The sequence below is a fragment of the Bos indicus x Bos taurus genome, chromosome 20 (assembly GCF_003369695.1).
Source record: "Bos indicus x Bos taurus breed Angus x Brahman F1 hybrid chromosome 20, Bos_hybrid_MaternalHap_v2.0, whole genome shotgun sequence".
NCBI classification, from domain to species: domain Eukaryota; kingdom Metazoa; phylum Chordata; class Mammalia; order Artiodactyla; family Bovidae; genus Bos; species Bos indicus x Bos taurus.
Window position 1 is genome coordinate 38342284 of NC_040095.1, and position 22392 is coordinate 38364675.

A 22392-nucleotide genomic window follows, 5' to 3' on the forward strand; every position below is an offset into this window, starting at 1 on the left:
TCAAGGGGTCCCAAGAAAGGAGTAGAAGGTAGAGCTACAGAGAATGCCATTCACTAAAAGTATTTCAATATTTTAAGATGGTCATTTTGGTAGACACCATCCGTTTGTCACTCCCGAGCATGAGACTGGTAAGATGAGTGAAAGAATTGAAAGAAATGGAGTGATTTCATGGGCCAAGGTCAGGGAGGGTGTGGAGGGGTTCAGATGGCAGCTGCAGGGGAGAGTAGGCTTGGGCTGTGGTTATTTTAGGAGTCAGGGAAGCACAGATAAACATGAGCAGGGCTTAGAGTAGGGCATCAGGAGTTTCTGCAGAAGGAAGGAGGAAAGGCAGTTAACACATACATTCCGCATTCTGCTTCATTTTCATTCACACCCGACTTCCTCACCATTTCTTCTTTCAGCTTAGTCTTATTCCACTTCATTTGACTCTATTCCCTTTCTTCAGAAATATTAATATGGAACTGAAGTATATAATTTGTGTCTATTTTTCTTCCTTAACGGAGATTTATTTCCTATTCTATAAAATGTAAATGAGTAGACTTTGGATAGTTTCCATGAACAAATGCAGAAGAATTCAAGCTGCTTCTATATGTGCAGTCCCTCGTTAGTTGTTTTCTGTGAGTCAGTGACCCCTGATAGGAAACAAAAGTGGAGAAGATCTTTATCTTTAGGCAAAAGAAGCCCATTAACCAGGCGCTTTCTGTAAAGAACCCACTGAAACTCTTAGTGATATTTTGTTGACACTCATTCAGCAGTTCTTTATTGCTGGTCCCTGTGCTGAATGCTGAGGATGCAAGGTGAGAGCAGCTAGAGTCTAATAAAGGCAGTGCGGTGAAAAATGTAAACGGATAGTAACTTGGAAAAATGTTAGTGAATGTTTAAATAGTATGTGTGATAAGTATAGCATAGAAAAAAAAATTAACCTCACAAACCATAATAGCCACTTGCCTTCTTGATATTTACAAAATCGTTAATGAACAACTAATCTGAATTTTATCTCATTTATCTTCCTTAATATACTCTCTCAATGAAGACTTTACAAAGTGAAAACATCCTTGGAATAGCTATTTCAGGTAAATTGCTTCTAAATATTCAAAAGTTAAAGTAAAATGAACTTTTTAAAATAAAAATCAAATTTTTGATTATTAAAATAATTTTAACTCACCTTTCTTTTGCCTGGAGATCCTTTTTTATTAATGCTTCAAACTTCTTAATTTCATTGGCCACATCCTTTAAAGAAAATTCATCAATTTTTTACCTCTAAATATATTGAAACTTTTTCATTTATCACTTTCATTCAAATTTATTAAAAGTGATATGTACTAATAATTCAAGCTAGTTAGGATTTCTATATATTCTAGAATATTCTTCTATTCCAATTTGTTACTTTTAGTGTAGGCTAAAGTTACCTAAAAGAAGGTGAAAATTGCCTAATCTGAATTATTCAGTGCACAATTCTAGCTCTGACAAGTACATCAAAAGGCATTTAATAGGAAAAAAGATTATCAAAAAGTTAGGATGTGCACTTTTAATTACAATTATTTTAAATGAGAATAACTCCGGGAGTTGGTGATGGACAGGAAGGCCTGGCATGCTGCAGTTCATGGGGTTGCAAAGAGTCGGACACGACTGAGCAACTGAACTGAACTGAAGCATTTTTAGGATATAAATATTTCTTCAAAAATTATCTTGGGTGTTTTAAACATTTCTTTTGTACTCCTATATGTACTATTAATTTGCTGTTGGAAAGTTAATTTTAGCTGATCTGCCTACTGCAAATCCTTTTTCATAAACTTTAATCAACTCAAGGAAACATAAGAATTAAATATTTTTACTAAAATGGGGTCAGAAAAAAGCCTCTGTGGGTAACATTTTTAGACTCTGACTATAGGATTTTAATATTAAAAATTAAGTGTGAGTTAAAATAAAATGCAATGGATTTAGACTTCAGAGTGATCTGCCAATCTTTGCTTTATCAGCATTGTGAACTTGGGTAAAACATGCCAATTTTCTGAGCCTCAGTTTCCTTATCCAAAAAAATGGGGAAAGCAATACAAATTCAAGACAATGAGAAGTGGCCAACCCACAGCCTGACATACAGCAGATGATGAATAAATGGTAGCTATTATCTTAAGTTAAAGGGGAGAATATCACTAACAATCATTATAGCAGCGTGAAGTATAGATTACAGGAATTAGTATCAAAATGTACAGATAGTACGGCTCCCCCATGAAATATAATGAGATCGTATCCTATATGGATGACTGATAAGTCTAAGTAATAAGATATAATTATCAATAGTATATCTTAAATCTAAATATAATGAGAGCAAGTAAATTGCTTAACATTTCTAGGATTCATAGAAAGACAGTGCAACATGGGGAGGAAGTATCCAGGAAAAGCAAATAGTAGCAATGGCACATACATGGTATTTTGGGTACCTAGACTGGCCCCTGTTGTATACATGGGTGTCATGACCCATCACAACAGCACCCACTCTGGCACAGTTTGCTAGTGATCACAGAATCCACCACATAAGAGTCCACACAGGTATTCTCATTTAACAGCAGTTTGTCATCCATATCCTAAATCTATATTCTCTGTTTCTAAACAAATAATGGACTAAGATGGATTGGACATGCATGCAGTGCAGGTGTTTTAAGTGAGAAGGGACAATGCCAGACGTAATTTGAAAAGGAAGTAGGAAGTTCAGGGAAGTTTCTCTCTTAGGGAAAGATCATCCTTTCATTAAGATAAACACAACACAATGTTAAAGGATTATCTCTTACCTCTGCCTCTTTTTTCTTTTTCATTAATTTTTGGGCATCAAGGGTTTTCAGAGTACGATTTGATGTGGGTTTAGGAATCTGTATGATAGCTGCTTGGATTTTGGCCATGATTTCATTTTGTCGTCTTCTGCTCAAGCGTTGCTAAATATTCCATATACATAAGTTTAGTTATTCAGTTTATCAGAATAATATGCAATGTAGTACACTCACAGGTACACAGATATGTAAATTTTCCATTCAAATTTTCTAAACTCAGCATTAACTGACGGACTAGGTAACATTAGGAAGGAAGTATCAAAATAACTAATTTTGAAAAGTATGATATTGAAACACAATTTGGGAGTCCCTAAATTATGCAGATGGAATGTGTCTATTTTCATTATGGGTGGTGATACTAAAAGGCTAATAAAGGCATCCCCAATATGATAAATGAATGTAATTCTTTCCCAGTTCCACCTTCATGACCTGCCTAATCATGGAAAGAAAAAATTCAATCTGGGACATGTGTCTAGGATGGCTCCCAACATCACTTAATTATTAGAGAAATGCAAATCAAAACTACAATGAAATATCACCTCACAACAGTCAGAAGGGCCATAACCAAAAAGTTTCAAAACAATAAATGCTGGAGAGGGTGTGGAGAAAAGGAAACCTTCTTACACTGTTGGTGGGAATGTAAATTGGCACAGCCACTATGGAGAACAACATGGAGGTTCCTCAAAATACTAAAATAGGACTACCATATGACGCAGCAATCTACTGCTGGGCATGATCCAGAGAAAACCACGCACTCCAATGTTCACTGCAGCACTATTTACAACAGCCAGTACATGGAAGCAACCAAAATGTCCATCAACAAAGGAATGGATAAAGAAGATGTGTTATGTATCAATATATACAATGAAATATTACTCAGTCATAAGAAAAGAACAAAATTGTGTCATCTGCAGAGATTTAAATGGATCTGGAGACTGTCATACATAGTGAAGTAAGTCAGAAAGAAAAAAATGTTATGCATTAATGCATATATGTGGAATCTCGAAAAATGGTAAAGATGATCTTATTTGCAAAGCAGAAATAGACGCACGGATGTTGAGAACAAACATATGAATGAATTGAGAGACTGCAATTGACATATATACACCACTATGAACCTACTGTATAGCACACAGAATTCTACTTGGTGCTTTGTGGTGACCTAAATGGGAAGGAAACCCACTCTGCTGTACAGCAGAAACTGATACAGCAGTGTAAAGCAACTATACTTCAATTAAAAATAATAATCAAAGGACATTTAATGAGTATTTTCAACGCTCAAAGCATTGTACTAGGCAAATTTTTTTAATTGGAGGAACCAAAAATCTTATGAGGTCATATGACAGGTAAATAATGAAAGTCAATAATATCAGCAAGAGGTGGTTAACACCAAAGAGTGAGAATTACCTGTGCCCTAGGAGTTCCCCAGAAAGAGTCTATGTGTACTGGGAAGGTTGCAGAATAGATGGAGGGAAGTTTAGGGGAAGAGAGGAAAGGAGAACAGTGAGCTTGGGTACAAGAGAGGGAAGAGCAGAAATAAATGAGTCCTATTCAATGACACGGAGAAGGCAATGGCACCCCACTCCAGTACTCTTGCCTGGAAAATCCCATGGACAGAGGAGCCTGGTAGGCTGTAGTCCATGGGGTCGCTAAGAGTCGGGCACGACTGAGTGACTTCCCTTTCACTTTTCACTTTCATGCATTGGAGAAGGAAATGGCAACCCACTCCAGTATTCTTGCCTGGAGAATCCCAGGGACACAGGAGCCTAGTGGGCTGCTGTCTATGGGGTTGCAGAGTCGGACACAACTGAAGCGACTTAGCAGCAGCAGCAGCAGCATTCAATGACAGGCTGCCAGTGGAATAACAGAAGAAAGACAATGCTGAGGGTTATGAAAAGATACAGAAAGACAGGTTGAGACTGTTCAGTGAAAAAATTTGAATGCTAGTCAAATCAAGGGGCAAGATATTTGTAGAATAGCTTCCCAGGTGGCTCAGATGGTAAAGAATCTGCCTGCAATGCAGGAGATCCAGGTTCAATTCCTGGGTTGAGAAGCTCCTCTGGAGAAGGAAATGGCAATGCACTCCAGTATTCTTGCCTGGAGAATTCTACAGATAGAAGAGCTTGGCAGGCTACAGTCCATGGGGTTGCAGAGTTGGACACAACTGAGCAACTAACAAAACACAACATATTTGTAGAATAGCAGGTTTCTGAGAAGAAGCAGCCAACAAAAGTGGAATTGAGGGTAGATTCTCCTAGCAGTTGATTAAACTCTAGGAGACAAGCCTGAAGATCAGAGATTCATTCATAGGTTGCAGCAGGAGATCTGAGTGGATACGACAGGGGTATAGAAGAAAAAGAGCAGGCCTAAGACGCACAAGGAACTAGGAGCAAACAGAAATTGATAAGTTACTGGCGATTAGTGGATAGGATGGAGGGAGGCATCAACAATGAATAAATGGAAAGAAAAGATAAAACCTGAATAGGGACAATAACATAATCAGGGACATACATGCTTTAAGGGGCTTCTTTGAAAATGCAACATCTTTGCCGTGTCTCTTCAGGAAGCTTTATATTCTGATATGTTTATAATTTTTCTTTATGTACTTACATCTCGAAAAGCCTCGCTTTTCATGTTTTGAACTTTTGTGCTCATCAGGGGCTGCACAGTTGGCATTTCCACTCCAGTCTGAACACCTTTCTTTTTCCTCTGGAGAGCAATGTACAGCTGATATAAGAGTTTCGTGGCAGCCCCAGGCTTCTCTGTGATGATATTGTGGGCCACATTCTGATCAAATTGCACACCCAAAAGGTGAAGTGTGGGCTCCAAGCGAGAAAAATTGTTAAGTCTGGCACTGGAAATCCTAGGCATTAAAATATTTCACATAATAAGACATTGAGTTAAAAGCAAACAACAAATATCAGAGGATTTTCATAACCAAATACCATGTTCTTTTAAATGTATCAGTCCTTGCAAAAACCACTTAATCCTCTAGACAGATTGAGATTTTGTCTATTGCCCTAGCTCCATGCATTTATTTCTCTTGATTGGCTAAACTAAAACTGATTACTTTCGTATACTCTTCTACTTAAATAGATACTAGAATTTCTACAGGAAGTCAGTACAAAAACATACCTAAATGCCTTCTTCGAAATGGAAAAACTTAACTGTAGTTTTGGAAAATATTTTACTCAGAAGACAAAACTTCACTTTAAATATCCATTTCTTAAATTGGTATCACATGAAAATAACCTTATTTTCAGTGATGACTGAAAGTGATGACTCTCACCTTTATCCTCTCAGGCATTATCAGAAATAGTTACACAATATTAGCCATACAACTAGATGAGTCATGAGGTCATCACTGTATAGTTTATATTACTTCTTCAAAAATCACTAAAGACTTTCTAAAATATATGTATTGTTGAATCATCTATTATCAAATGAGGCTCACATTTTAGAAGAACTCATTAATTCATTATTAATTTACTCTCCCAACTATACCAATAACTTATTTAATTTAATAAATGTTTATAAAATTATTAAGGTCTTACAAAGATGAATAAGACACCCTGTCCTTTAGCAGTTCATAGCAGGAAAATAAGTGTAGTAAGTAGTGATAAATTAATGCAACTGTTGTAATAAAGGTCTCAAATGACCAAGGGCCATCAATAAGCCTATGGATACAGCAGCAGAATAAAAGCAAAAAGATGTTAGATGCATTTTCAACTTTTGTGCCTCTCGTATGTTCAAACTGGATGCAAATGTCAATTTTATCCACTGGCACATTTTCTCCTTACTTTAACTTTCAAACATCAGTGACATTCTTTGATAGAAAAAAATATACTGAATATACTTGAATATAAGTCAAAGTCCCATCTTCTCCCTGAAAAAAGAGGATACCTTAGAACAGAGGGAGTTGGCAGAATTTCTAATATTATAGGGTTACTCACTCAATAACTTTATTTTAGACTATAAAACTATTTGGGGAAGATACGATGGCCTCTGATGAATTTTCAGAAGCTGAAAGAGATCACTTAGCACTTAAACTTTTAAAATTTTATGTTTAATTGGAGGATAATAACTTTACAATATTGTGATGGTATCTGCCACACATCAACAAGAACCAGCCATAGGTATACATGTGTCCTTTCCCTCTAAAACCTCCCCCCACCTCCCTCTGCATCCCAGCCCTCTAGGTTGTCACAAATCATCGGCTTTGGGTTCCCTGTGTCGTACAGCAGATTCTTACTGGCTATCTACTTTACATATGGTAATGTATATACTTCAATGCTACTTTTTCAGATTATCCCACCTTCTCTCTCCTCCACTATGTCCAAAAGTCTGTTCTCTATGTCTGCATCTCCATTGCTGCTCTGTAGATAGGTTCATCAGTATCTTTCTAGATTCTGTGCGTGCGCACGTATGTGTGTGTGTATGTGTGTGTCTGTTAGTTGCTGGGACTGTAGGCCACCAGGCTTCTCTGTCCATGGAACTCTCCAGGCGAGAATACTGGAGTAGGTTTCCATTCCCTTCTCCAGGTCTAGATTCCACATATATGCATTAATATACGACATTTGCCTTTTTCTTTCTGCCTTACTTCACTTTGTATCCCTGGTGAAGGAACTAGCAACCCACTCCAGTATTCTTGCTTACAGAATACCACGGAGAGAGGAGCCTGGAGGGGTACAGTCCAAGGGATCCCAAGAGTCAGACACAACTTAGCAACTAAACCACCATTTTGTTTAACAGGCTCTAGGGTCATCCACCTCATTAGAATCGACTCAAATGCATTCCTTTCTATAGCTGAGTAATATTCCATTATATATATGTATCACAATTTATTTATCCATTCAACTGTCAAGAGACATCTAGGTTGCTTGCATGTCCTAGCTATTGTAAATAGCACTTAACACAAACTTTATATACTGTCATACTGTTTCTAGTATATTATTTCTCAAGAGATCTCAAGCAGTGATTCTAAACTTTTTAAATCATATATACTATCCTTTGGAAATATGATGAGAGCTATGAAACCTTTTCCCCAGAAAAGAAAACACACATCCATGCATATACACAAAATGTGTAGGCAATTTTGGGGTATTTGTAAATCTTTTAAAAATCTAGCCTAAAAGTGCCTACTAACTGTAAAGGAGGCGGGGTGGGGAAAATAAAGGAATGATTTATAAATATAAATAAAGAAGCCAGTGCCATAGAAAGGCCAAGGCAACAAACGTATTGACAGAAGACACTGAATTCCTTTTCCAGTCATGTGGTATAACTCAGTGTCCTATTTCCTCTATTTGGTCAAGTATATTTAGCATGGCATGCCACATTGGCCAAACTTTAAATAAAGTATTTTAAATCGATAAAAGATAAAACAGATCTTAGAAGGAATGAGAAGAGATAAGGAATGCTACAAGGCAATCTTATCAACAACAAAAGTAAAACATTTTTTTAGGTCTTCTCATGTCATGTCCAGTGTCGCAATTTGTTTTCCCACAAATGACCTACAGTTTGAGATAACAAACATTGACCTAAAATGATTAGGGTACTATATAGACCATGCTTTGAAGAGTGTGATTGTGAGAGAGGATGGTCAGGTCAATGACTTGCGTTCACATTCCTTGGATGGGCACCTGACGCCCACTTTTGATCTTTCACCCCAGTTCACCTTTTCATGTCCTGCTTATCTCAGGAGTTTGTATGTTTTCTCCACTACACTTACGTGCAAAGATATGGCCAGAGGGACACCTTTTTGAGGTTTTGCCTTTGACATACCCTTAGGCTTCAGAGATCAGAGGCACCATAATTTGGGAAGGAAAATCCAAAAGCAAACACCATTCATTTCCAAATTTTATCAAAATTTAGCCCTGTGCCCAATGAAAGTAAAGCACACTACCCTTCCTCTTACTTGTTTTACACAACCTCCAGAATGCAGTGTAGCCTGCTAATACTAGGGTTCAGTGACACAGTAGGCTTCAAATGGCTTTTATGGTCTGGCCGAAGTGTCCAGGTGTAATAGTACTTCTTTCTGGAAGCTTTTAATAATATATATTCTAAATATCCAACCAAAATTTTGGGAATATAACTGGTATGTAAATGGATGGAAGTCCACTCTTGTTATAATGTATGCTCAATCAGTATACCATGATAATCAATAGTTGTTTTTAAACCTAGAGAAACCACTGGGACATTTTTGCTCTGGAGACAGAGCATATGATGTAAATGATGACCCTTGAGGGGATAAGGAATGTGTTCTGGGAAAAGCCTTCTCCCTCTCTACCTGCAGTCCTTATCTGCCAAGGGATTACTTGTCTCTTCTCCTCCTTAACACCTTGTACGGGAATACAACTCAAAAGGTCATTAGAACAGGGATATCCATGCTCCTTTACTTTTTATTTTTTTAACTAATCTGCTCATTTCTCACCCTCTGAGTTGGACTACATATATCCTAAAACAGAATTCTTTCAGAGTTAGATGAGTTATTCTTAGGATGAAGTAATTTCCAAAGCAAGTTAACTTCAAGTTATGTGCAATGCAGATTTAGTTTACTGTTTACATTTTAAACTAAAGAAAATAAAAATATTACACAAAAATCCCCAAATCATGAGCTCTGGCACTAGACAGCTGTTTAAAAATTAAGCTTTACAAAGAAGGGTCCTTTTCCCCACTGAATAATACAAAGCTCAGATGCATGGATTTACTGATGTTTGTCTTCTTTAGAATATCATGTGCCCTAGAAAAACAGTGGGTTGTCCTAGGAACTAAAGGTTGATAGTATTTGGTTGTTAAGACAAATAGATCCATCTCCCCATGTTAAGAAATATGATGATGCTCAGTGGAACAGAAAGTTCATCCTTTGCAGTAAGTGAAGGGCAGGGCTGCAACACAGGATGATACTCAGGACATATACCTATGCAGAGGCAGGAAAAGGTGTGAAATCTACCCTGGGGTCAGCTTGCCAAGCCCAGGACCTTGGCATGAGGCAGCTTCATCCAAAATGGGGCTTTTTGTTCTTTGCACAAAGGCTATCCTATTCACTAAGACCTTTTGGCACAAGGGCTTTCCTATTCACTAAGACCTGTGTCTTTTTGATTACCTCCATCCATATGGGTCCCTATTTCTATTTCATGCAAAGGCCTTCCATGGTCTTGCTAACAAGAGCCAACTCAGTACACATGAAATACTGCATGCATGATCTGATTAGTATGGTTCTTTTAAGTTTTCCATACCTAATTCAGAACCAGATACACTTTCAGAAGTCAGTCATTTTTATTCAATTAGAGAAACACGATGGTGTGCCTGCAGTGGGTCAGGGACAATGCCTGGAGCACAAAGAATAAACATAGTCTGCAACTTTGAGCATCTTTGCAAAGTAGTTAAGACACAAACATTCATATATTCACTCATCATATATGGTTTGGGCTCCTTCAGGTGGTAGTAACTCTGATAAGAACTGACATATAAATAAAACATATACCTTAAAGTAATAAAAAAAGGGATGTCTGAAGTGTTGTTGAAACAAAACAGAAAAAAAAAAAAAAAAACTAAGGAAAAGGAAATTAAATCTGCTGGGGAGAAAACAAAGAGTCTAGAAAAGGGTGGATTTTTAGCTGAATTGAATGAGTTTCTCAGGGTGAAAGTGAGCAAAGAATGATATCTAAAGGTTCAAGGCATAACAAAAGCACATGACATATTTGTGGACCAAAGTTGCTTACGTTAGAGCTACAGACTGGTGGAAAATATGACTGGAAACAGTGGATGAGGGTCACAAGGGAAGCATTTTGTAAGAGAAGCCTTGAGAAAGAGAAACTGGAATACCTAAAGCTTTTTAAGCTGATGGAGGAAACTCCACCTAAAGATGTGGGTGTAGAGTTCTATCTGCCTATGGAGAAGTTCAAACAAGGGGCTTAATGCAGGACTTATAAGAATATGCAGCCATTCATTAATTCAAAAAACATCTACTGAAAGCTAAACATGTGCCAGGCCCTTTTAGCCCTAGCGATGCAAAGAAAAATAATTCATACTACAACTACAAAATCCTCTGAAGGTACAATGTGCAACTGAAAGAGATACAAACAAAGAAACTGACAACAAAGTGACCAATATTATAACAACTGTACAAGATAAGTTTATAACTTTCATGAAGGGATAATAAGCAATGACACCAAAAATGGATTGGAAACCTGGTTACACAGAGATCATCACAAATCAATCTGTGCATATGAGAACTCGTGAGAAAGCAAAAAAGAGAAAAGAAAGGAATGTACACTGACTTACCTACCCTGGAAATCTTATACCTTAGAGGCTGATCCTGGGTTCTATTGGAAGGGAGGAGATTCAGGTAGAAGCAGAGTGGGCACAGAGCTAGAAGATCAAGAAGAGGAGGCAACTTGGTTTAAGCAGTGAAGGACAGTGTATACCTTGCTCTTGAGGAAGAGATGTGAGACATGAAGAGTAGGATATGCACTAGAATGTTACCTAGTACCCTAGAAGCTTAAGAAATTGTCAGGGATTAGCACAAGAGGCTAACTTGGTCTAAAAATATATTTACAATCCATGGCTTCTCTTGAATTACACTATCATTACCTGCACAACTAGCATAATCTGGATTGTGAAAGAATGACTCACCTCTAGAATGGAGGTACTAGATTTCTTTTCCTTAAACTCTTGCAATGTAGGTAATGCTCAATGGAGGTCTACCACCCCAAGGAACCAAAAACTAAGAAATACTTGAGTGGGAAATATCAGGTTAAAACACTATGGATATGGAGCAGGATGTCACGAATGGCAGAGTAAGGACCTCCAAAAATCTATTCCTCAAAAAGACAATAATAAAACTGACAAAATTAACTTCTTCATAACAATAATAAAACTGACAAAATTAACTTCTTCATAACTCTAGAAATTAGCCAAAGGCATGTAACAATATAAAGAAAATTTATTCAAGAAAAAAACCTTAATCTCAGTAAGAACAGAGAGCTTTTAGTCATTTTAACTTGCCCTATTCCCATTTCCTTCTTCCCAGCTCTTGAAAATCAGTAGCCTTGCAGTAAAATCCAGCAGCCTAACAGCCATCTGAGAAGACAGACAGGTTTGAAACTCCTCAAGAAGTTCTATCCTCAGAACACTGTCATTATTTAACATAATTTAGAGCTCAATCACTGCCTTAGGTAGCTGTGATCTTTAACAGTTGCCACTGATTGCTTTTTGCTAATACCCTGGGAATAGGGTTTTCCAAATGGCAACCCACTCCAGTATTCTTGCCTGGAGAATCCCATGGACAGAGGAGCCTGGCAGACTACCGTCCATGGGCTCACAGAGTCAGACACAACTTAGTGACTGAACCACCACCACCACCACCTAAGGCAGTAATACCACTGGTGCAAACAAAAGCTGCCCAAAAACTTAAAAGGAAGATAAAAGAATGAAATATCCACTGGGAGGAGAAGGCAATGGCACCCCACTCCAGTACTTTTGCCTGGAAAATCCCATGGACAGAGGAGCCTGGTGGGCTGCAGTTCATGGGGTCGCTAGAGTCGGACACGACTGAGCGACTTCACTTTCACTTTTCACTTTCATGCATTGGAGAAGGAAATGGCAACCCACTCCAGTGTTCTTGCCTGGAGAATCCCAGGGACAGGGAAGCCTGGTGGGCTGCCATCTCTGGGGTCGCACAGAGTCGGACACGACTGAAGCGACTTAGCAGCAGCTGCAGCATCCACTGGGAACTTTGAAAAGCTCTGATACATTCCTGGGGATTGGAAGGACCATATGTGCCGAGGTCCAGACCCGGCTGATCCAGGGTATTCAAAGCGGGGACGGCGTTGGCGAGGATCAGGATACAATAGCTTCAATTAGATATTAATTAGAGATATAAAGAGTACTAGAATTAGGATAGCTCAGTAGGAAAATTCAGTGGAGAAAAGAGGCTGAGTAGCTTGGTTTACGCGGGAGACCGATAAAACTTCAAGACAAGAAGTTTGCACCACTTACGTAGGCCGCAGGCATCCTTCCGTTCTCCCGAAGGAGAGGAGACACTGAGGCCTCCCCGGTCGGATATTAGAAGCCCAGGCATAATTAGTAAGCATGGCGGGTTCCGCGCTCCAGGTGGAGACTCAGCCAGAGTTTGAGAGAGAGAGTGACATGGGGAGACCAGTCTTTCGAGGAACTGATCCCAATTCTTTATTTTCCATGGTCTACTTTTATACACTGAGATGTTATGCAAAAATCACGCGGGGTCAGCAGTCCTGACTTTTATCAAAGTCAGGTGCTTCATACAAATGTATACAGAGGTCTTAGGGGTGTTACATCATCTTCTGGCCAGGGGGCCTGCTGACAATTTATGACCCTCTCCTTGTGACAGCGGTCAGTCAACCAGGACACATATTTCTCCAGGGGTGATTATTCTTAAAACAGATGCCACCTTCCAAAGGTACCAGATAAAGTTACATTCCTATAGGGTGAGGGTGTAGTGGGTTTTAATTCAGGAAAGAATTTGCTTAGCCTAAGGTCTAACGTGATTAATATCAAAGGTTAATACTTATTTCTTCTATATATTCATTAATGTGTATAAGGGCAGGGGATGTGGAGACTTAGCAACAAACATTGGCTCAACAAATGAAAAACCTTTCACCAATACAATTTCTAATCAGCCCACTATACTTATACTAATGGTTTTCTAACTTTTCTAAGGAACCTGTTTTTAGAAGATTTAAAGCATCTCGTGCCTCTCACGGTTGGGAGGCTGTGAGCAATTACATGTGGCCAGACAAGCCTGTCAGGCAGGCTAGAGAACCTTCAGAGGAGTTTGTAGGTTAAAACACTCTTGTCACGCCCAGGAGTTTTTATTAACTGGGCCTCTAAGTTAACTCCTTCTCCGAAAGAGGTGGTGGGGGACAGCCCCCCGTAAAGTCAGAGGTGTAGGTGAGAGCACAAAGTAGTAAAGTAGGCAGGCTCTGGTTTTGGGGGTAGATGCTCGAGGATTTCCAGGGGGACTCCTGAGGCTCGATCCCGCCTTTGCGTATGTCGAGCCTCCTTCCTCATGACCTTTGCCACAGGCAGAGTGCCTCCGGCCAGCTCCCCACACACATGCATGTGTAGGAATGTTTGGATACCCAGGAAAGATAGGAGGAGGCCCAAATCTCTCACTTTTGGCTGACCTTAAGCTCCTGTACAAGCAGGAAGTAAAGGTTAAGGCAGAGTTGTAAACTGTGAAAGCACTGAAGATATACCTCAACAAACTCAGCATCAAACAAGGAAGATTTATCAATTCAAGATATTTTAAAATATCTCCATTTATTTGCTGAGCTCTGTTCACTAAGCTAACCAAACAGAGTCTTCAGGTGCTAAACACAACAGGGAATACAGATTTTCCAAAATAGTCCAAGAGAGTCATTAAACAAACAAAAAGTAGCAGCAGAGCAACAACAAACAGCAACAACAACAAACCCTGGGAAGGTGGAATAATCTGCGTTACCTCACTGTATTATTTTAGATGTCTGTTTTCAACAATTATGAGACATATAGAGAAATAGGAAACACTGTTCATACCTAGGGGGAAAAGGTCAGTAGAAACTCTCTGAGGAAGCCCAGATGTTTAATTTATTAGATAAAGACCTTAAGTTGGCTATTATAAGTGTTAAAAACTAAAATAATTCAGTTTTAAAAAATTATAAAAGAAAGTATGAGAATAACATCTCAACAAAAATAGAGTATCAATAAGGAAATAGAAATTATAAAAATGAGAACCCAGTGGAATTCTAAAATTAAAAAGGATAATAACTGAGATGTAAAAAGTCACTAGAATAGCTCAACAGGACATTTGAGTTGGCAGAAGAAGGAAGCAGTAAACTCAAAGATAGATCAATTGAAACTATTCACAGGGGTAACAAAAAGGAAAAAGAATGAAAAATGAACAGAATCCCCAAACACATAAACTCATTCTAATCATGAGAGAAAATTTCAGACTAATTCCAACTGAGGAGCAATATCAAAATACTTGACCAGTTTTTAATTTTTCAAAACTGTAAAGATTATCAAAAACAAGGAAAGTCTGAGAAAATGATATCCTGATAAGATATTGGAACAAAAAAGACATTAGATAAGAATCATAACAAATCTTTGATAAAAAATGTACCATACCAATATAAGATGACAACAGGAGGGAAAACTGGATGTGAACAACATGGGAAATCTCTGTACTATCTTTGCAACTTTTCTGTAAACCTAAAATTGTTCTAAAATAAAAAGTTTAGTTTTAAAAATCAACAAAGCTCCCGAGACCTATGAGATACCATCAAGTACACCAACATACACATAATAGGAGTCCCAAAAAGAGAAGAGAGATGAAAAGAAATGAGGAGAAAGAACTTTTGGAGAAACGAGGAGCAAAAGTTTCACAAATCTGATTAAACGCAGGAGTGCAGGATTATGGAAGCCATTAAAATGGAGCCCATCTAGAGATGAGGTCTTGCAACAGCCTGTAACTTTTTCTCCTTTGTACGCCTGGGAAAATGACGTATGTATACGTGAGGAAGCGGCAAGTTTCATACTGATGGTGTGCTTGCCTGGTTTAGGTTTGGAAGGAATCTTGTGATAAATGGTTCCTTAATATTAACTTTGGAGGCTAAATCCATCCAAGTGCCAAAGGAATTGACCTTTTATAAAATAAAGAATAATCTCACTAACCTGCTTTCTGAAAAGTCTGCAAAATCATCCTGAAGTGCAAACTTGTGCAAAACTTCTCCAATTAGATAGCCACTGGAAAATGCCTTTGCAAATGACTTGGGACCTGATTTTTAAAACACAGAGATAAAAAAGTAAATATAATGCTTTACACAGAGCTTATATATTTTCAGTATGTACATACAGAGTAAAATCCCATAATTTAACTTGAACTCAGAATGCCATCAAAATAGTTCTGAAAATATCTTTCAATAATCAGAGGAAAATACTGAATTTTAACTTAATTTTAGGTATCTTATAAAGATCCCTGAATAAATGTGGGTCAGTAATTGATAATATATGATATTTTGAAAGAAAAGACAACTTCTGATCAAACCAAACCAAACACAACCAACAAAATATATAACCTTAGATCTAAAAACAAATCTTCAGTGTATTTTATAAAATTATGCTCTAATACTTCCATTATCAATACAACCTGTGGATGATTTCATATTCTTGACCAAGTGAGGTACAATCCAACTTCTTTAAACCTCAAAACTTAATTCTAACCTTTATGCAATGGAAATTTTACAAAAGTCACCTGCACCTTCTTAAATAAAGCCTACTGAACATAATCGATTTTCCTTGGGCTTCCCTGGTGCCTCAGTGGTAAAGAATCCACCAGCCAATGCAGGAGACATGGATTCAATCCCTGATCCAGGAAGCCCACATATCTCAGAGCAACTAAGCCCATGCACCACAACTACTGAGCTCATGCTCCAGAGCCTGGGACCTGCAACTATTGAACCCATGGGCCTCAACTACTGAACCCATGGGCCTCAACTACTGAAGCCTGTGTGTCCTAGAGCCTGTACTCTGCAATAAGAGAAGCCACTTCATTGAGATGCCTGCCCACCACAACTAGAGTAGCCCCCGCTCATCACAACTAGAGAAAAGCCTGTGAAGCAACGAAGACTGCTTCACAGTACAGCCCAAATGGGGTCGCACAGAGTCAGACACAACTGATGAGACTTAGCAGCAGCAGCAGCAGCAGCATATTATAAACAAGATTTACGTTGGTGGTTCTGTGGTTTACTCCAGTATAGCTGGTGTCCTGTACAATGATGGAGGTGGCCCCGAGGAAGACAGGTTTTAGAGCTAGAGATATCTATGCTGAAATCTTGTCTCTGCTTTTAACTCGCTGTGCAACCTCTGACAAGCTGCTTAACCTTCCTGAATTTCTGTCCCATCCTATCTATATCTATCTTGGTGAGCTGTTTTAAAGATTAGAGACAATATATGAGAATTTCTTGGTATCATGCCTGCCACAAAGTATGCACATAATGATGAGGGAAGGAAAAAATATTAAGTGTAAAACAGAATTTGCTTTCTTTAAAAATGTCCTTAGTTTGGGGTCACTTATATTTTTCTTATGAAGGATATAGGGGTGCTTGGTATTCAAGAATGATATTCAAAGTTGATACATAATACATTATCATAGGACAAAGCCATCATCTCTCAAAGGATTTCAAAACCCTCCAAAAATCTTCAGTGTGTTTCTATTAGAGTCCTTTAGGCAACTGCAATATTAAATATCTATTAAATGTATACATTATCACAGTATCACAAACTCATTCATATGGAATTATCCTCTTTTATCTATTTGACTATTAACAAGGTGGCTAGCTGCAAAAGAAGTTAGAATGATTTCACGATTCGTAGAGCTGGTGCTTGGTGTGTGATTGCACAGAGGTGAGGGGAGACCTTACTCAGAAGACTTTACATCATCATAAGGCTCCTGCATATCTGACACCAGCCCACAATTTTGCCCAAAGCTTCCCTAGTATCTGCTCTCAAAGTATTTTATGCTTTAATAATACCCTAGTTCTTAGGTAAAATCAATATAAAGTAGCTTAAAAAGATGTCAACAATTCTCATTGATTCTGTTTACTCAGGGTGAGTTCCTGAACTATCTAGCATTAGAATCTTTTGACTCTGCCTTCCAGCATCATGGGGCTTCCCTAGTGGCTCAGTTGGTAAAGAGTCTGCCTGCAATGCAGGAGACTTAGGTTCGATCCCTGGTCAGGAAGATCCCCTGGAGAAGAGAATGGCAACCCACTCCAGTACTCTTGCCTGGAGAATTCCATGGACAGAGAACCTGGCTGGCTACAGTTCATGGGATTGCAAAGAGTCAGACATGACTGTACAACAAACATTCCTTTCCTTTTCCAGCATCATACACCAGTAGTCTTTGCAGCAACTGAAATCCAAAGAGCTCCTTCTGCCCCTAAAGGCAGAGGTGTGCCTTGTCCTCCCGCTGAGTCACTGTTGCTTTCCCCTTCCCTGTGGACCCACCACTGCTGACCTCCAAAGCTGTTCCCTGCTTTTCGGTTGCCACCACTGTCCTTGCTGTGCCATCTGGGCTGCTCTGGCTGTGCCTTGCACCGCTTCTGTCTGTTGTTTTCTCTGTTCAGCTTCTTTCCCTTTTTTCTCCCTCTAGCCTGTCCCTATTCTTAGTTTTCTGAAGTGCCATTGTCAAACTATGGAATCCTATTAAAAATCTAAAGACTACTACTTTGCATTCAGGAGCTGCTGCTATATCTGGTGATTTTGTTCTCCTACTCTCTCTGGATTTTGCATTTTTGCCTGTTGCTCCTGTTGACAGAAGACCTGAAATCTAATCTGCGAATAACTGGGGAATAACTGTATCCTAATCCATCACACTCAACTTATCAGGCAAATGGTCTGTAGCAAACTCATAGCTACAAAAAGGTCAGGAGAAAAATAAAATCATAATCTACTTCCTTTGAAATGGCAGGACTTCTTAATAAGACTATTCTGATATGGATAAAATAGAGGCATTTTGGCTATAAAGGTCAAAGAAGAATAGCAAACACATTATTTCACTGTCAAGTAGGCTACTATAAATAAGTTTGAAAACCTGTTTTGCAGCTCTGTGTGCATTAGACACTTTCAGTTTTTCTTTTTTCTTTTTTTCCTGTGCTACAGGAATACAGAAGAAATCAGAGAAAAGCTATAGGAAGCAGCAAAAACAACAGAGAGAAAACACGTAGAAAAAAATGGAGAGAAAAAAGAATACGTGCAAGAAATTAGATGAAGAAAAAGCAGATAATCTAGGAATATATAGATTAAAAAGTATGAGAAGGAAGATAAGAAGCCAGAGAGAGAAAGCGAAATGGAGAGAGGTTAGGGGAGAAAAACAGTAAGGAAAAAAGAAAACACAAAGGAAAGATTTTTTTTTCTTTTTGCTTTATCAAATTTTCCTTTCCAGTAAATGTTCCGGAATACCACAACTAATGATGGACACCTCTGTAAGTTAATTTGCACTCATCACTGGAATTACCTAGGGGAAATAAAAGGTGGATTGACTCCAGGATAAGGAACAATGAAGAATGTGGGAAAGAAATGAACCACAGGAGCTCAGTAACAATCTTCTCTCTGGGCTCTGAAATGATCTACATCTGGAAAAATGTTGTTCAGTAACAACTCAGCCACACCTCCAGCCTTCCAAGCCACAGGTCTGATCCCATTCACTAAAGCTTTCAGTTGCAGAAATCTTTGATGTGAGCTTTTGTGAATTTTCTGGGACGGAGGGCAAAGGGTCTATGTGCTTTTCACCTGAGCCAGCTGGAGAAAAGACAAAAGATAAGCCTTCTACATTCCATACGGTAATGCGGTCAGCACAGGCTCTGGAGAGAGAAATATTCTCTGGTTTGACTCTTGGACCATTTATAAGACCCTGGACTTTGGATAGTTACATAGCCTCAGTTTCTTCTCTTTAAAAGAGGGAGAGTGATGGGTTCTACCTCCTGACAGTTGGTTTAATTAAATGAGATAATTGATTAAATGAGATAATGTAAAGTGCTTAGCATAATTCACAGCCTATAGTAAGTGCTCGGTGATCACTTTTATTATTATTGAAAGTGTTAGCTGCTCAGTCACATCCAATTCTTTGCGACCCAATGGACTGTAGCCCGCTAGGCTCTTCTGTTCATGGAATTCTCCAGGCAAGAATACTGGAGTGGGTAGCCATTCCCTTCTCCAGGGGATCTTCCCAACTCAGGGATCAAACCTGGGTTTGTAGTGTAGGCAGATTCTTTACCATCTGAGCCACCAGGTGCTGCTTCCTAATTTAAGAAAACATGTTATATCAATTACACAATTCATAAGCTCAGTAATAGATCCTCAATGACAATAGTACGGGGCTTCCCACGTGGTGTTAGCGCCAATAAAGGAGATGCCAGAGCCAAGGCTTTAAAGCCTGGGTCAGAAAGATCCCCTGGAGGAGGGCATGGCAACCCACTCCTGTATTCTTGCCTGGAGAATCGCACGGACAGAGGAGACTGGTGGCCTACAGTCCATAGGGTAACAAAGAGTTGGACATGACTGAAGTGACTTAGCACGCATGCATGCACTCACACATGCAATGACTATAGTACAAAGATCCTTATTTAAAGATAACTTAAAACTTAGATAGCAAATATTTGACCCTGTCCTTAAAGTCAGATACAGACCTACTCTTGGGTCCATATAAACGATAACACTCTCCCCGGTCTGGGGAAGCACATATAATCAAATGTAGTTGATTTTTACAGCAAACCATTAAAGGGAAGGAAATAATGACTGAACATAGCCTCACAGCATTTGTGGTCAAGTTTTGCTACCAAATAACTAAAGAGATTTGGGGATGTGGGGGTCGTAGATGAGGGCCTATAGACCTACATATTCTATCAAGTGGCCTTTGTTCCTCCTTTACTAGAAGAGCAAAGACCTAGCTCAGGTTATCAGCAACATTTAAAAAACCAAACAAATTTACTTTCATTTGAGAGACAGAAAAGCTGCTGCTGGTGGCTGGGCACTGGCCTGACCCCATTAGGCCCTGGTATTCCTAGAAGCTGGGCCAGCACTCATGGCTAGACTTTGGCCTTCTCCTGCTGGCCATAATCAATTTCACAGCACACCAAGACGAGACAAGATTACTCAGTGACCCTGATGGACTAAGACAAAAACAAAATCCCTCTATAAACATGTCTGAACTCGGAGTGAAATAGTATTGTCCAAAACACAAAAAATGACCAAATGTCACCCCCCTATTCTGCCTAATGTGAGTGGTTGCTACTGTTTTTCCCTCCTTGCTTTGTTATCCCCACTTCCATTAACAGAATAGGTTATTCTGGTGTCCTTTTCTGCAAGATGAATTGGTGCTGTGGCTTATAAAATCATCAGAATGCAATGTCTGTTAGCATGTGACAATTTCTAAGAAGTTGCTTAAAGTAATAAAGCAGAGCCTCTGAAATCACAAAAGTGAGGATCAAAGTACCTAGGATGACCTTCCCGAGATGAACAAATCCATCAAGTTCAGCTAAAAATAATACTTTACCCTACTTTTGCCTCACTCATGCATCCTCATATAATAAAATATTTACTAGGTGCCTATTATGTGGCAGGCATCATAATAGGTATTCTTCTAAAGTGAGAGACACAAAAGTTGTTGAAATAATATTATCTACTTCCAGATGTTCAAGCTGGTTTTAGAAAAGGCAGAGGAACCAGAGATCAAATTGCCAACATCCACTGGATCATGGAAAAAGCAAGAGAGTTCCAGAAAAACATCTATTTCTGCTTTATTGACTATGCCAAAGCCTTTGACTGCGTGGATCACAATAAACTGTGGAAAATTCTGAAAGAGATGGGAATACCAGACCACCTGACCTGCCTCTTGAGAAACCTGTATGCAGGTCAGGAAGCAACAGTTAGAACTAGACATGGAACAGATTGGGTCCAAATAGGAAAAGGAGTACGTCGAGGCTGTATATTGTCACCCTGCTTATTTAACTTATATGCAGAGTACATCATGAGAAATTCTGGGCTGGAAGAAGCACAGCTGGAATCAAGATTGCCAGGAGAAATATCAATAACTTCAGATATGCAGATGACACCACCCTTATGGCAGAAAGTGAAGAGGAACTAAAAAGCCTCTTGATGAAAGTGAAAGTGGAGAGTGAAAAAGTTGGCTTAAAGCTCAACATTCAGAAAACGAAGATCATGGCATCTGGTTCCATCACTTCATGGGAAATAGATAGGGAAACAGTGGAAACAGTATCAGACTTTATTTTTGGGGGCTCCAAAATCACTGCAGATGATGACTGCAGCCATGAAATTAAAAATAGCATATTGAAAAGCAGAGACATTACTTTGCCAACAAAGGTCCGTCTAGTCAAGGCTATGGTTTTTCCAGTGGTCATGCATGTATGGATGTGAGAGTTGGACTGTGAAGAAAGCTAAGCACCGAAGAATTGATGCTTTTGAACTGCAGTGTTGGAAAAGACTCTTGAGAGTCCCTTGGACTGCAAGGAGATCCAACCGGTCCATTCTGAAGGAGATCAGCCCTGGGATTTCTTTGGAGGGAATGATGCTAAAGCTGAAACTCCAGTACTTTGGCCACCTTATGTGAAGAGTTGACTCATTGGAAAAGACTCTGATGCTGGGAGAGACTGGGGGCAAGAGGAGAAGGGGACGACAGAGGATGAGATGGCTGGATGGCATCACCGACTCAATGGACGTGAGTCTGAGTGAACTCCGGGAGTTGGTAATGGACAGGGAGGCCTGGTGTGCTGCAGTTCATGGGGTCGCAAAGAGTCGGACACAACTGAGCGACTGAACTGAACTGAGACCTAGATAGATGATAGGCACTGTGGTAGATATTTTCCACTTGTAATATCATTTGATACTTCCCAAATATACAGTAATTATTATTATTACCTCTCAGGGTATAAAATTGTGACTAAAGATTACTGTTTCTAGTTTGGATACTAGAAAATCAGGACTTTAGAGATACTAAATTTTTCAATTCAGTTTCCTATTTATTGATTCT

General features: G+C 39.0%; 1 protein-coding gene across 1 annotated transcript in view; it reads right to left on the reverse strand.

Annotated features, from left to right (window-relative positions):
- Nucleotides 1–22392, reverse strand: part of SPEF2 (sperm flagellar 2) — a 211807-nt gene that overhangs the window by 184987 nt on the left and 4428 nt on the right. The window contains exons 2-5 of the mRNA XM_027520151.1: nucleotides 15519–15621; nucleotides 5436–5688; nucleotides 2790–2930; nucleotides 1166–1230 (exon numbers count right to left, since the gene is read on the reverse strand). Of these exons, the coding sequence (XP_027375952.1) occupies nucleotides 1166–1230; nucleotides 2790–2930; nucleotides 5436–5688; nucleotides 15519–15621 (562 nt within the window). The remainder of the gene's footprint in view (nucleotides 1–1165; nucleotides 1231–2789; nucleotides 2931–5435; nucleotides 5689–15518; nucleotides 15622–22392) is intronic.